The sequence below is a fragment of the Cynara cardunculus genome (genome assembly GCF_001531365.2).
Source record: "Cynara cardunculus var. scolymus isolate 2C chromosome LG 3, CcrdV1, whole genome shotgun sequence".
In the NCBI taxonomy this organism is placed as follows: domain Eukaryota; kingdom Viridiplantae; phylum Streptophyta; class Magnoliopsida; order Asterales; family Asteraceae; genus Cynara; species Cynara cardunculus.
The window spans coordinates 36095806-36110317 of record NC_037530.1 but is presented as its reverse complement, the minus strand read 5'-3'; the positions used below and the strand labels follow the sequence as shown (position 1 = coordinate 36110317).

Here is a 14512-nt window from a genome sequence, read left to right as displayed (position 1 = left end):
AAATTGGAGTGGTTTTCATTTGATCGCTCTTCTATATATATATATATATATATATATATATATATATATATATATATACTTGGGATCACGTGAGACCACGTTTTACACTTGAACATTGTGAAGGTAACCTTCACAGTGTTTTCCTGTGAAGGTTTGGCTTTTTCTTTACCTTCACAGCGTTTTGCTGTGAAGTTTCAAGTGTAAAAAAGTGGTCTCGCAGATCTCACGTACACCCAACCCTATATATATATATATATATATATAGAGAGAGAGAGAGAGAGAGAGAGAGCATATGTCAAATACAATCCATCATATATACAACCTTGATTTAAATCTTCCATTTTATTTTATTTTCAATTTTTTTTCTACTTGATAATCTATAACTACCTTTTCCATCTTATTAAATGTTGATCATAGATGAACTAACTGATGGTTAAGACGAAATTGCATTGGTTATACAAATGGCATATGTTGCAAATAAACCACCTATATAAGTGTGTGTGCGTTCTTTGTCAATTGCCTAATTAGTACAAATTTACTAACCAGGATATTTTTGTTTTTTCTTAAATTGATATCTCATTTCTTAATTCTATCATTCACTTACCATTTCGAAATAAAACAATAACGAATTTTAAATAAAAATCATTATTTCACCTATAAACTTTCTTATTTCATCTATCAACTTTATTTTAATTTTCTTAATTATAATATTTTATAAATTTTCTTATTATAATATTTAACTTTCAGTTTTTCTTATTAGAGCAATGTATTTTCAAAATATTTTTTATCAAGGCATCGTACTTTAAAAAATTTATTCGTTATAGCATTGGGCAACCTTTTTAATTAAATTTACCCATTATACCAGGTTTCTTTGTCACCTCATCGTCCACGTAGACTGTCCATCTTATTCCAGCAACGTACTTTCAAAATACCAGATTTATTATAATTTTTATTAAACATATTTGATTAAATTTACAATGTTTAAATGATAAAAATATTAAAATTAAAAACACAATATTATAATAGAAATTAATGATATTATAATAAAGTAATTTTGAAAGTACAATGTTATAATAAGAAATGTCATGTCAATACTATCGTACATTTGAACAGCTACATGGACGATGAGGTGGCAAATAAACCTGGTATAATGAGTTAATATATTTGAGAGGAAAAGCGAAATAAAAAAGGAATTACAATGAAAATATATTTTGTAATTGCATAAGCCCAAATGCAAGAATTAAAAGAAAAGGTTATAGATTTATTTTGTTCAAGGAATGTACAAATAATTTACATCTGCTCCCAAATTCTAACTTCTAAATGAAAATCTATACAACACTGATGTGGGGGGTATTGATCCATCACCAGAAAACGATCACTAATTGTACTTTTTATTTATAAATATGCACAGAAGAAAGGATGTAATCGTAATCGTAATCGTAATCGTAATCGAAATCGAGATCGAAATCAGACCTTTTTTACTCGCTGATATCAAAGTATTTGGGATCCGACGGATAATGACACTCTGCATGTAACTGCAGTTTCAAAACCAACAATTTGCATTCAGTTATGCTCCATTATTTACACACACGCCATACTCGAACATAGAAAAAGTAAGCAAATCAAGCGAGTCTAGTATATCCCACCCGTAGGTGAGGTATGGGGATAAGCAGACCTGGCCTCTACCCTAAAGTGTAAAGCAGCTACGATCCCCGGGTAGTGAAAGGTGCGAAAAATAGATGTGCTCAAAAACGAGAAGCTACGCAAGAGTAAACAACAGCAATAAAACTAGAAAGCGAAAAGGCTAAATATGATAAATTTTGAGAAACTAGATATGAGGTAACACATACCTTGCCTTCATCGGCATCGGAATGACGTTGAGGAAACACAACCCTCATGTCATTGTACAAGTAAAACCGCCTTTCTCCTCCGATGCTTTTGCTGTTCTTTTCCGGTACAGAAGAAGGGTCTGATTTGCACCGCTGTACCATCCTTGAATTTTTCTTCGGAAATGGGCAAAGGAAACGAAGATGGAGAGCATAACGCAGGACCCCAGAATTATTTAAGTTCTCATTCGCTTTTGGTGAGCTCTGCACAGTCTTAGTTGGACCACATTCAGCACCGTCTGTCTTCACTCCCTCTATAGTTTCACTTGATTTGCCAGATTTATTACCGCTCCCTGTTTTAGAAGCTGGTGTTGAAGAAGCTAGAGTAACCTTCTGGCGCAGAAATGTCTGTATGTTGGATAGCCATAGATATTTAGCTTCCATGTGAAACTTGATCTATCTACACTTGTAATTAAATAATCCAAACCAAACAAGCTCAGTATATCCCATCTGAAAGTGGGCTCCCCACCCCACCTGGGGAGGGGAGATGTATGCAAACCTGGCTTCCACTCCAAAGAGTAAAGCAGCTGTTTCCGTGAACCAATAGTTTTAAAGCAACTCATAAACCATCAACGAACCCCATTCAAGTAGCCAAAAGCGGTCTCCTTGTTCTATCTAACTAAGATTTTCTTGCTCTGCAACTTTCATGCTCAATAGATCAATAACACACCAACATCTATACCCCCATACACAAATTGATCCTGGTATATCGTATTTTAATTTCTTATGACAGAAACAAATACTACAGAACAAAAGAGATGGATCGATAAATGAAAAACATCATCACTTTTAATACCTATCATGCACCTATAAAAGAGTTCCAAAGATTCAAGCAAAATATTAACCTTTCGTAGGTTTGACCTACCTTGGTCCCGGCTGGCATGTCGCTCAAGTCATAGTTACAAAAGAAAGTATGAATTGGAGTCTTTTCAGGATTGCTGAGGACCTGCAGAAACCAATTAGGCAAAAAAAATGTAAAACATCCTCACTTGTCCACTACTAAATTAACAATAAATTTATGTTCCCGAGAATAAAAAATCCTAACATGTATGGATGATTTTTAGGCACTCTAGGAGACAGACGGCTACTGCACACCGTCATTTAAACACGTATGATCACTCTCATGATAAGTGAACTTTCCTACTCTACCACGGAAGACCATCTTTCATTCTATTATGTACATATATCAAGTGTATTGAACATAAGATACAGAGAATCTATAAGTCCCCTCCAATAGACTTTCCCAGTTCAAACATGAAGATGGTTGGCTTTATCATCATTTAAATAATCGTTCATGAATATATTTATCATTCTTATAGACTACAGTTAAATATTATGTTTTGTCTGCATTATGCATTTACTAGTTTACCTGTGATCCATTTCTCATCCAACATATCTACTGATATTATCTTATGGAAGTCGAAGGTTATACAGATAGAATGCTAATGTACATGCTTTATGTTGTAGCAAACATCAATAGCAAGTAATGGATAATGAAAATAGATAAAGATCAAACACAAGAATGGCGAGACTTAAGTGGTCCAACTGATGTCATCTACATCCACAGCAGGAGCAGAAGAAATTCACTATTCCTAAGATGAGTACGAAAAGGGTGGCGAAAGTATACAAAAGAAGATAAAGAGGTGAAGTAAGAAAAACTTCCATACAAAAGAAGATAGAGAGATCACAAAACTTTGGGCTAACTGGCCCGTACCTGTGTCCTTGAAGACATCTCCTTTTCAAGTTTAACAGGCTGCTCAAACATACGTTGGATGGACCGCGTCATCCGTCAACTCATAAATTCAAGACATATTTAGAATTTTACTTAGGTTCCGTTTGGTTGTAGGATTGGATAGGATTTGGAATTCAATTCCATTCCAATCCCATGTTTGGTTTAAATGATTTCCTGGATTTGAAATCCCACAAACACAGGATTTTGAAATCCTATTAGTGGGATTTCGTAGGATTTGTGTGTAATAATGTTTTAAAATATGTTGAAAACACTTGTTTTATTTAAATTTTTTATAGTTATTTATAATTTGTTTTTATAAATTATTTATAAAACGTGGAATTCAATTCCATTTCAAATCCTACAAACCAAACACACCAAAGATTCCAAATCTTTCCAAATCCAAATCCTTCCATGAAATCCAAATCCCTCAAAACCATTCCATCAAACCAAACGCCCCTTAGAGTACACTACAATACCAGAAGCCCAAGTTGAAGTTCCATTCTGATTTAAAAAATTCATACAATTCACATAGTGTCTTGTTGCACAAAATTTGATGTATAAAACGAAAAATTTAATGATCAGATAGATAGTTTGCTTGTAAATGGATTTCAACAAGCCTATATTGACATATAGGCCAGTAATATAGCTCAAAGCAGACATGCACTTCTCTTCCTTCTTATTTCAATTAGTTTAGCTTTTAGTTCAACATCAAGGCAAACTTGTATTCAATTTGAAATGTAGTCTTTGCAAAAGCCTTGTAGTGACAGAAAAGTCGGCCAACACTAACTTATACATCAAAAGCATAATTGCATAACTAAGCACAGGTTAACAACTTTTGACAGAAGCTGATAAAACGAGGGGAAAAAATCAAAGCCTCTGGTGCACAACATACCAGCTGTATGCGACCTTTCATAGGTACCCGTAATCGACTTTTTTCTGCTTGTGGGTCATCAATGCTAAGGCTCCTCCTCATTTTATGACTCCTATGTTTATTTGAGGGTAAGTGGCCAGCGAGGTCTATTGATGAGTAGTACAGTAAGAAGTTATCCCCATCCACGCTGGTTACTGCAAATGGAAGTTTCTGGGGGTGTGGTGAAAAACTTCCACCAGTAATGTTCAGAACAGCAAGAAATCCGTCAATTTTCTGAGCATTCAACAGTACCAAATGGAATTAGAATCACAAGGAAAGCTTACTTCAAAATCATGTATTCCAGATAACGCATTAACAACTCAAGTACAAAAGAAATCACGGACCTGGCTGACCGTCCCAGAAGCTAAACGACCAGATAACAAGGACTCCTCAAACGAACCAATCCAGGACCTTCTCACTTGCAGTCCACTAGGAGTCCTACATAACTTGGAGCATTGGGTCCCAAGGGTTGAATCTTGACCCCAGTCTCCCATCAATTCAATCATACTCTCTGGGGTATTCTGCTCAAACCTTTGTACCTGCTCAGCTTCAAAAGTTAATTTTCTAGCCATTCTAGAGTCTTCTCCTCCCTGAAAGGATAGAATATCAGAGATGGTCCCATCAAGAGACAACTCCATCTCCTTCAATGTTAGATGGTTATCATCTAAGTCATTGGTCATAGCCATGCACCCACCAGAAGGTTTTGATGTTCTAGAGAATTTTGGACCAAGTGGGGACAAAGACAGAGGAGATGATACCATTCTTCTTGAAGGTATAGCTATCGGTGAATTAGAAGACTTTGTTGTGAATTCTATGCCATCTACTCCTGGTGAAGATGAGAAAGAACCAAAAGATTGAAGATCTGTGTTCTCAAGCAAAGGGCCATCAGTGAAAAAACCAGAGTTTCTCCCAAAGATTACACTTCCTGTATTCCTGCATTGTTGGTAACTAGAGGGCGACAATAGAAAAGGAGTCATACACTTCGGAATCTCTATGCTACTATTCATATGCTCTTGAAAAGCAGCAACAAGATGCTTATCAGAGCCCTCCGGAGAGCCATTCTGATACTTAGTCCCACCAATTTGTAGAGGCTCGCTATCAAATTGACTTGGAGGAATCAAGCTATTCAAGGGTGACAGTAACCTTTTCCTCACTAGGGCTCCACTGTTCTCCATTACATCATCAGTGCCACTACTCACGCTAGAAGGAACACTATCAGTCTGCATTTCATCAAATGCCAGCCCAGGAGAACTTGATGACTTCGATTCAAAGCCCACTATTCTGGAAACGGCAGTTTGGACATTTCGTCCAGCTTTACGGGTGAACGTTGAAATCTTATCCGTGGAACCAAGTTTTTGCCAATTTACATGTCCATCTCTGTGTAAACTAGAGATGTCTGCCTCTCTTGATCGCTCGACTTGCACACGATTGGCATGCATTCCACTCATGTCACAGTTGCTTACCCCATGGAAGTGAGGAGGAGATTGAACTGAAGTGCCAAATGATGCTGTTACTTCCTCAGCAATTTTGCTAGAGGAGACCTGAGGTAAGCCCATGACTACGATTTCTTTTTCCTTAAAAAACTTGTGAAAAGCTTTAATCTACTATCTTATTTACTACAACACACTCCTACTCAGTTAACCACTGGTATAGAGGTATCCTTAATGTCTATTGAACAGACAATCCAAATTAACTACTTGCATCAACAACACCACTAACAAGATCTAAGGCTCACATATCATATAAATATAACATAGCAGCCTAGCTGATTTTCATGCCTATGGAAACCTGTCCACTATCTATCAGTTCTAAGCATTCCAATCTTTGCAACAGCTCCTTCAAAAGAAACTGCAGGTATTTCCAAGCCTAAGCCAAAAGTCCAAATAGCACAGGTAACACAATCAACAATTCCTTGCAACTGGTATGAGGAATGAGATCCGAAGTCCATTGTTTATTCCACAATATCAAGCCCAAAACCTGGAGTTATTTTCAATGCAAAGTCAGTTCAATTTACTCCCTACTCCCATACAGCATATGAAAGAAAGAACACATGGTACAGTTTAACAATAAGCATTACATTTATCCACATGATAATCCAAAAAGAAGTAATTAATTGGTACCCAAAGAAATCTTTTAGCATTGCAACAAAAGAAATCTCATAGTTTAACTTGTTTCAATTTACAATCATCCACTTCCAACCTGCAGCTATGAGTATTACAAAATCCAGACACATGAAACACAATCTCCAAATCCATGTTAGGTAATCCAAGCTTTAGCTTCTTCATTCAAGTCGACAAACCAATGGAGATGACAACAACTGTTAAAAAGAAGTGAAAGAGATTCAAATTTGCTTGTTTAGGCGTATAAGGTTACTCAAAACATAAAAAAGCACTCCAATCGGACGATTCAGAACAACTTTTCAAAAAGAAAACCCAATCATCCACATTAAAAACCTAGCTTTGAAACGTATGAGACTTAAGATTAAACTCAAACTTGTAACAACGAACAGTCGTAAGACGATCAAACCAGAAATAAACAATAGTTTCCAATTGGTCACTTGTTTGAATAGCAGCTAATAGTAAACGCGTATAGACAGATTGACGAAAAGGGAAAAAAAACAAGAGGAATCAAAGCTTAATCGAACAAGAAAGGGAAAATCAAAGAGAAAAACGACGAACCAGTAGAGATTAGGGTCATGTATTTGCTAATATGTAATAAAGTGGGTTTGAATTTTGAGAGGAATCTGGAGGAGGGTTTTGAGGAGATGAAATTGGTATGGAAATGGGAGGCTCTGAAAGAGAAGGTGTGAGGAGGGTGATGGTATTGGTAGGGATTGGGAACCGTAAGGCCATGGACAACCCTTCCTTCAATCCCATGTGCTTCAACTTGCGGTTTCCTTTTTCTCTCTTTTTTTTTAAATACTAATTACCCAAATTTACTCGGTATTAAATATTTATTATTTTTAGGGGTGTTTAGGATTGCTTATAAAACACTTATTCCGGTGTAATACCGGTAATAAATATGTGTTTTGATAAATAATTTATATCGGTGTCAAACCGGTAATAAGAAGTTTTTGAAGAAGTTAAACTCTTCTGACTTATAATAAGTTGATAAATATTTTTGTAGAAAAATATAAGTTGTTTCAAATAAGCAATCTCAAACACCTTCTTAAAAGTAATATAATATTGGCCATGAGAAGATCTATAACGCATATTGTGTTCATCGGTAGACCTACAAAATTTGGTCTAAGTTATTTGTGTTGTATTTATCATATATAATTATGTATGATCTTGAAACTTCTATACTTTTCATACTTAATTAACTTTAAGTATGATTTTATCTGTAAAATATCTGATTAATTAATGGCATAATTGCATATTTTTATAATTTTATCAGACTATGTCTTTAGCGAATTGTTTTTATTTGTAAAACTAATAAACGTTGTTTTTGAATGTTCATGTGTTGTATAATTTAATAGAATCATTTAAGTTTTAACAAAAAAAATTAATATAAAATAAATAAGTGATTTCATTTGTAAGTTAAATCATTAGTATAAATCATATAAATTAATTTCAATTGTTCATTTGATTTAATCTCAATTATTTTTAAATATAAAATGTTGTTCATAATAAACAAGCTCTGATATATTTGTAATGTTTATTTGCTCTTAAAAACAAAATTTCTAATTAAAGAAATTATTAAATGCTATATATATTAATTATTATTTTTGTCAAACGTATGCCGGTTTATTTAATATGGTTTGGCTGTTTCTCATATCCAAAATCAAAGGCTGCAAACAAAGGCCACCACACTTGGTCCACCATCCCGATTAGGATGAGGATTGGCTAAATATAAATTTGGTATGAAAATAATATTTTTTATTTTTATAATTTTAAAATTATAAAATGGTAATTATAATTTAAATTAAAATGATACTTGCATAATGCAGCACGATACGTTTTGATTTTAATGTTCTATTTTATTTTTTGTCTTTATTGATGTTGTAATATGATTTTATGTGTTTTTAAGAAAACAATAATGATTTTATTTTTGAATAAAATATAAATTTTAATAGCAAATCAACTACTTAAAAGATCTCATTTTTTTATGTAATTTCTTTAATTTATTTTTTAATTATAATTTAATTTAAGTTTAATAATGAAATAATTTATTTTCGGTTTAATGATATAACATTTTATAAAAATAACAATTAAGTATTATGTTATAACCCAATTATTATTCTAATTATATTTTAGATTTTTTATGTTTAAAATGAGATGTTTATCTTGTATTTGATTTTGTTTATCTGCAGTTAGTTATACGAATTCAGATATGAAACTTTAATAAGTTGTGCATACGTACAATCTACTTGTAATATTGAGTTTTAAGTAACATGCATTAATAAACAGTATTTTATGCATAAAAGTGTTTTTTAAGAGTTTTTGTCAAATGCCTTATAATATAGTATATATTAGGCTAAAATTTGGTTAACGATCGTTAACATATTTCGTTAAATAAAGGGTATTTTTATTTTTTCCATATATCTTTTTTTGTCTTTAACTAATCAAAATCAATTTTTATAATTTTGGTCTTGTGGTTTTTTTATTGGATAAAAACCAATAAGACAATGAAAATGCTTCTCATTTAACTATATTATATTATAAAATATTTGACAAAAACTCGTAAAAATTATTTTTTATGCATGAAGCTGTTTATTGGTAGATATTACTTAAAATTCAAAACTACAAGTATTGTGTGTAAGTGTATGTACTACTTATTAAAGTTATATGTTTAAATTCGTGTAACTAACTGCATATAAACATAATCAAATACATGATAAATATCTCATTTTAAATATAAAAAATCTAAAATATAATTATGAAGATTATTGAGTTCTAACAAAATATTTAATTATTATATTTATAAAAAATAATTATTAAACAAAAAATAAATTATTTTCATTAAAAAAACTTAAACTAAATTATAATAAAAATTGAATTAAAGAGATTACAAAAAGACAATAAACTTTAAAATAGTTAATTTAATACTAATATTGATATAATTTTTTTCAAATTTTTATCTTCAAATTTATATTTTATTCAAAATAAAAACATTATTATATTCTCAAAACAATATAAAATCGTTATATCGGTAAAGACTAAAAATAAAATAAAACATTAAAATCGAGATGTATCTCGCTACATTGCGTGAGTATCTTTCTTATTATGTTATAAAGCATTTGCATAGAACTGTTAAAAATCATTTTTAATACATCAAGTACTATTTAATAATGCATATTACTTAAAATTCAAGATTATAAATAGATGCATGAATACAACTTTTTAAAATTACATGTTTGAACCCATATAACTAACTAATAAACATACTTAAATACAAAATAAATATCTTATTTTAAATGTAAAGAATCTAAAACATAATTAAGATAATCATTAACTTCTAACGGAATACTTAATTATTATCTTTATAACAAACATTAATATTATTAAACCTAAAATAAATTAATTTGTTATCAACTCAAATTATATTATAATAAAAAATCGAACTAAAGATTATATTTATAAAAAGCATCACATTATTAATTCGTTATTAACTCAATGTTGTAACATATTGTTTATCTATACTATCTTATAAAGCAAATTCAATAAAAGTATTAAAGTCTTAAAATACTAAATGACCAAGATACATTTTATATTACTTTTTCACTTTTTCACCATTTCCTCTCCTCACATACACTCACCCTCTCACAACTCATTTTTTTAAATTATAATTTTAAATTTACATTTTATATCTCTATAATTAGTTAATTAATTTATTTTACGTCTTTTACTTTTATATGTTTCATTTTAAACATTTATCAAATTAATATACATAATCGTATATCAATTAAAACATGTTTAAAAAATATATTTTTATTTTAACAAGTTACACCATTATAATCGTCTCGTTAATACCTTCGAAATGAGTCTAATATTGAATAGTTTTTGACGTAATTATATTATTATATATTATATATATTGTGAAAAAATATTTTTAATATTTATGGTTTATACTTTTATAGTTATTTATTTATATATATACATTATATTTTGGGGTTAGGCTGTCCAAATTGCACTATATAATATATTCTGAATTAATATGTTCTTGGGGTTTTTTTAAAATATATATATATATATATATATATATACATGTATTAATTCAATCTTAATCTGAGTTTCTGGACAAGAAAGAGGGTAAGCAGTTGAAATTTCATTCTAAAACCCATCTTTTTTGGTTTTTTCATGGCTTATGATCTGTCAAATTTGTAGTTTTCTTTATTGGTTTTGAGTGTTTATCTTAAAACTCAAGTTTCTTGGTTATTTGCTTTTGGTGTAAATCGAACACATTTGTGGAGTCGTTTAAATATATTGGATTTTAAAATTGTCATACAATTTTTTTCATCGATAGTCTGTAATTTGAACCATAACTCTTATTTATTCAAATTGTATTAATATGTAAAGAACAAGTGTAATATATATCATCATTAAATCTTATCTTATAAAATCAATGAAACTTCAAAATCGTTAAAATTCATTGCTCCCGCCGTATTGCGCGAGTACACAACTAGTAAATGTATGATTCATGATGAATAATGCGTCTATCTTTATAATAAATATATGATCCATGATAAATAACACATTCATGTTTAATATGATTGGGTAAGTAAGACCAACTTGTTTTTATAGGACATATAAGCCTTAAAAATAATACTGAAGATTAAAACATTATAATATATCATAGTCTTTGGTTTTTAAAAAAATCGAAGGTTCAAATTTTACTAAAAATAAGGAGGATGTATGAATTTATTTATGTTAAATGCAACTTGAAAAAGAATAAGGAAATCGAAGATTGCATCCAAAAGGAAGATGATTTGTTGAGTGGTTTGATGTTCAAATTGAATAAATATATTGTCCTTGAAATAAGTAACAGGAAACGTGTCCAGTTACTACCGATGGGACGCGTCCTACATTATAATTTCAGATTTTACATTTCTTTTTTATATAAATTGTTTAAAAATAATAATTATATTAAAATAGAGCAGAATAAAGAGACGGCAGGGTTTGTGGGGGCGTGGCATGAGACCATCAATTATTCAAGGACGCTTGTTCTCTTAAAACTGGTCACCGCTTGCAACCTTGTCTGTCATACAGTTTTTTTTGGATATTAGTAATGAGAACATAATACGAAATTAATCTATACTGTTTTATAAATATTTGGCTAAAATTCTTAAAAATTATTAAAGCAATCTCTAAATCCGTTCATCTCTATTTGATTGACTCCCTATCTTATTTCATCGCCAACAGAAACCCAATTCCTAAACGATTTCATCCCTAAACGATTTCATCGCCAACAGATTTTGAAGAATACGGGTTCGATTTCATAAACCCTAAACGATTTCATCGCCCTCCCTAAATGATATCATCGCCAACTGATTTTCAAGAATACAAATTCGATTTAATCCCTAAATATTCTGAGATGATATCGATTGAGATGATATTGACTACAATAGAATTTAGAGATGCATATATATATTGCTTCAGACGCAGCCTGGTTTCGGGTCTGTCAATTACTTCAAACAAGTGGCTAAAACCTCAATCATCTCGGGTAAGTTTCTCTTTATTTCATGACCTAATTCTTGGTTGATTCATTGTTTGATCAATTAACAGGTCGGGTATGCATGGTTGATTTTTTTTTTCCCATTTTAAATTTGTGTAACTAACTGGAGATAAACATAACAAAATACATAATAAACATCCATTTTAAATATAAAAAATCTAAAATATAATTAAGATAATCATTGAGTTCTAACAAAATGTTTAATTATTATCTTTATAAAAAAGTATATCATTAAACCAAAAATAAATTACTTTGTTATTAAATTTAAGGGAAAATTGCACCAAAATGGAACCAACTTTCACCTGATTTCTATTTTGGGGAACCAACTTTCAAAATCGTCATTTTGGGGAACCAACTTGGACCTGATTCCTATTTTGGGGAACCAACTTTCAAAATCGTCATTTTGGGGAACCAACTTTCACCTGATTCTTATTTTAGGGAACCAACTTTCAAAATTGTCATTTTAGGGAACCAACTTGCACCTAATTCTTATTTTGGGGAACCAACTTGCAAAATAATTATAGAAAAATGAGAAAATTACACAAAAATAGAACCAACTTTTACCTGATTCCTATTTTGGGGAACCGACTTTTAAAATCATCATTTAAGGGTCTCTATCAAATTTTTTGTTTATTTAAGCGTCTGGTTGATCTGTTGAACAAATAATAGTTAATTTAAGGGTCTCTATCAAACTTTTGGTTGGATTTGCCAAATTTGATTTAAATTTTAATATTGACACAGATTGGTTAGATATAAAAATCTTGAATGTGATATTTAATATTTATTTTTATTGCATCAATTAATTTTTTTCTATTAAATTGATTTTTTATTGCATTAATGAAAAACAATTGTTATCGTGGTAATTTGGATTTTTTTCGAAAAAATCTTCAATTTGATATCTGAATTTTAAAAAAAAACGAGATTTGAAATGAAAAATAGATTTTATTGCATTAATTTTTGAAAAAAAAAACGAATTTTAGTTATTTTTCTATAATTTTTTTGCAAGTTGGTTCCCCAAAATAGAAATCAGGTGCAAGTTGGTTCCCCAAAATGACGATTTTGAAAGTTGGTTCCCCAAAATARGAATCRKDTSCAAGTTGGTTCCCCAAAATGACGATTTTGAAAGTTGGTTCCCCAAAATAGGAATCAGATGAAAGTTGGTTCATCAAAATAGGAATAAGATGAAAGTNAGAATGTATCCAACAAGTTTTAGAAAAGTCCAAGGAGTTATTTAACATGTTTTGTATTGTCCAATGACTTATTTGTTCCAAAAAATTGTCCAATGAGATATTTAACATGTTTAAAATCGTCCAATGATTTATTTGTTCCAAAAAATTGTCCAATGAGTTATTTAATATGTTTTGGAATGTCCAAAAATTTATTTGTTCCAAAAAATTGTCCAATAACTTAATCATTCCAAACACTAAAGTCCATTGGGTTTTTTTAGACTTTTTCCTATTATTAAACCAAAAATAAATTTTCATTATTAAACTTAAATTAAATTATAATAAAAAAATTAAAGAAATTACATAAAAAATGAAAATTTTTAAATAATTGATTTGATATTAACATTGATATATATTTTTTTAAATTTTATGATATTTTCGAATTTATATTTTATTTACAAATAAAATCATAAATGTTTTCTTAAAAACACATAATCTATACTATATTATAAAACATTTGACAAAAACTCTTAAAAACCATTTTTTATGCGTAAAATACTATTTATTAATGCATATTACTTACAACTCAAAATTTGAAGTAGATTGTGCGTAAGTACAACTTATTAAAGCATCATATCTGAATTCGTGTAACTAACTGCAGATAAACATAATCAAATACAAGATAAACATCTCATTTTAAATATGAAAAATCTAAAATATAATTAGGATAATTATTGAGTTCTAACAGAATACTTAATTATTATATTTATAAAATGTTATATTATTAAGGGAAAAGTATTAAAAAAACTCAATGGACTTTAGTGTTTGAAATGATCAAGTCATTGGACAATTTTTTAGAACAAATAAGTCATTGGACATTCCAAAACATGTTAAATAACTTATTGGACAATTTTTTGGAACAGATAAGTCATTGGACAATTTAAAACATGTTAGATAACTCATTAGACAATTTTTGGAACAAATAAGTCCTTAGACGATCCAAAACATGTTACATAACTCCTTGGACTTTTCTAAAACATGTTGGATATATTCTTATGACTTGTACAACTAGTTAAAGTGGTAAAATAGTGAAAAAAATCCCAAAAAAAAAATCCAATAACATTCATATTTTGAACGATTAAGT

At 30.1% G+C, this 14512-nt stretch overlaps 1 protein-coding gene across 3 annotated transcripts; it reads right to left on the bottom strand.

Annotated features, from left to right (window-relative positions):
* Positions 1-1244: 1244 nt before the first annotated feature.
* LOC112509421 lies at positions 1245-7390 on the bottom strand. 3 transcript variants are annotated; one of them, XM_025114370.1, is made up of 7 exons: positions 7207-7390; positions 5287-6505; positions 4873-5067; positions 4511-4762; positions 2752-2832; positions 1851-2234; positions 1245-1535 (listed from the first exon to the last, which is right to left on the bottom strand). In XM_025114370.1, the coding sequence occupies exons 2-7, from the start codon at positions 6082-6084 to the stop codon at positions 1479-1481; spliced, it is 1767 nt and encodes a 588-aa protein (XP_024970138.1). In that variant the 5' UTR covers positions 6085-6505; positions 7207-7390; the 3' UTR covers positions 1245-1478. The 3 variants fall into 3 exon arrangements, with proteins under 3 accessions (XP_024970138.1, XP_024970137.1, XP_024970139.1); XM_025114369.1 differs by having other exon boundaries at positions 4873-6505; XM_025114371.1 differs by lacking the exons at positions 1245-1535; positions 1851-2234 and adding an exon at positions 2443-2587 and having other exon boundaries at positions 4873-6505.
* Between the last annotated feature and the right edge of the window lie 7122 nt (positions 7391-14512).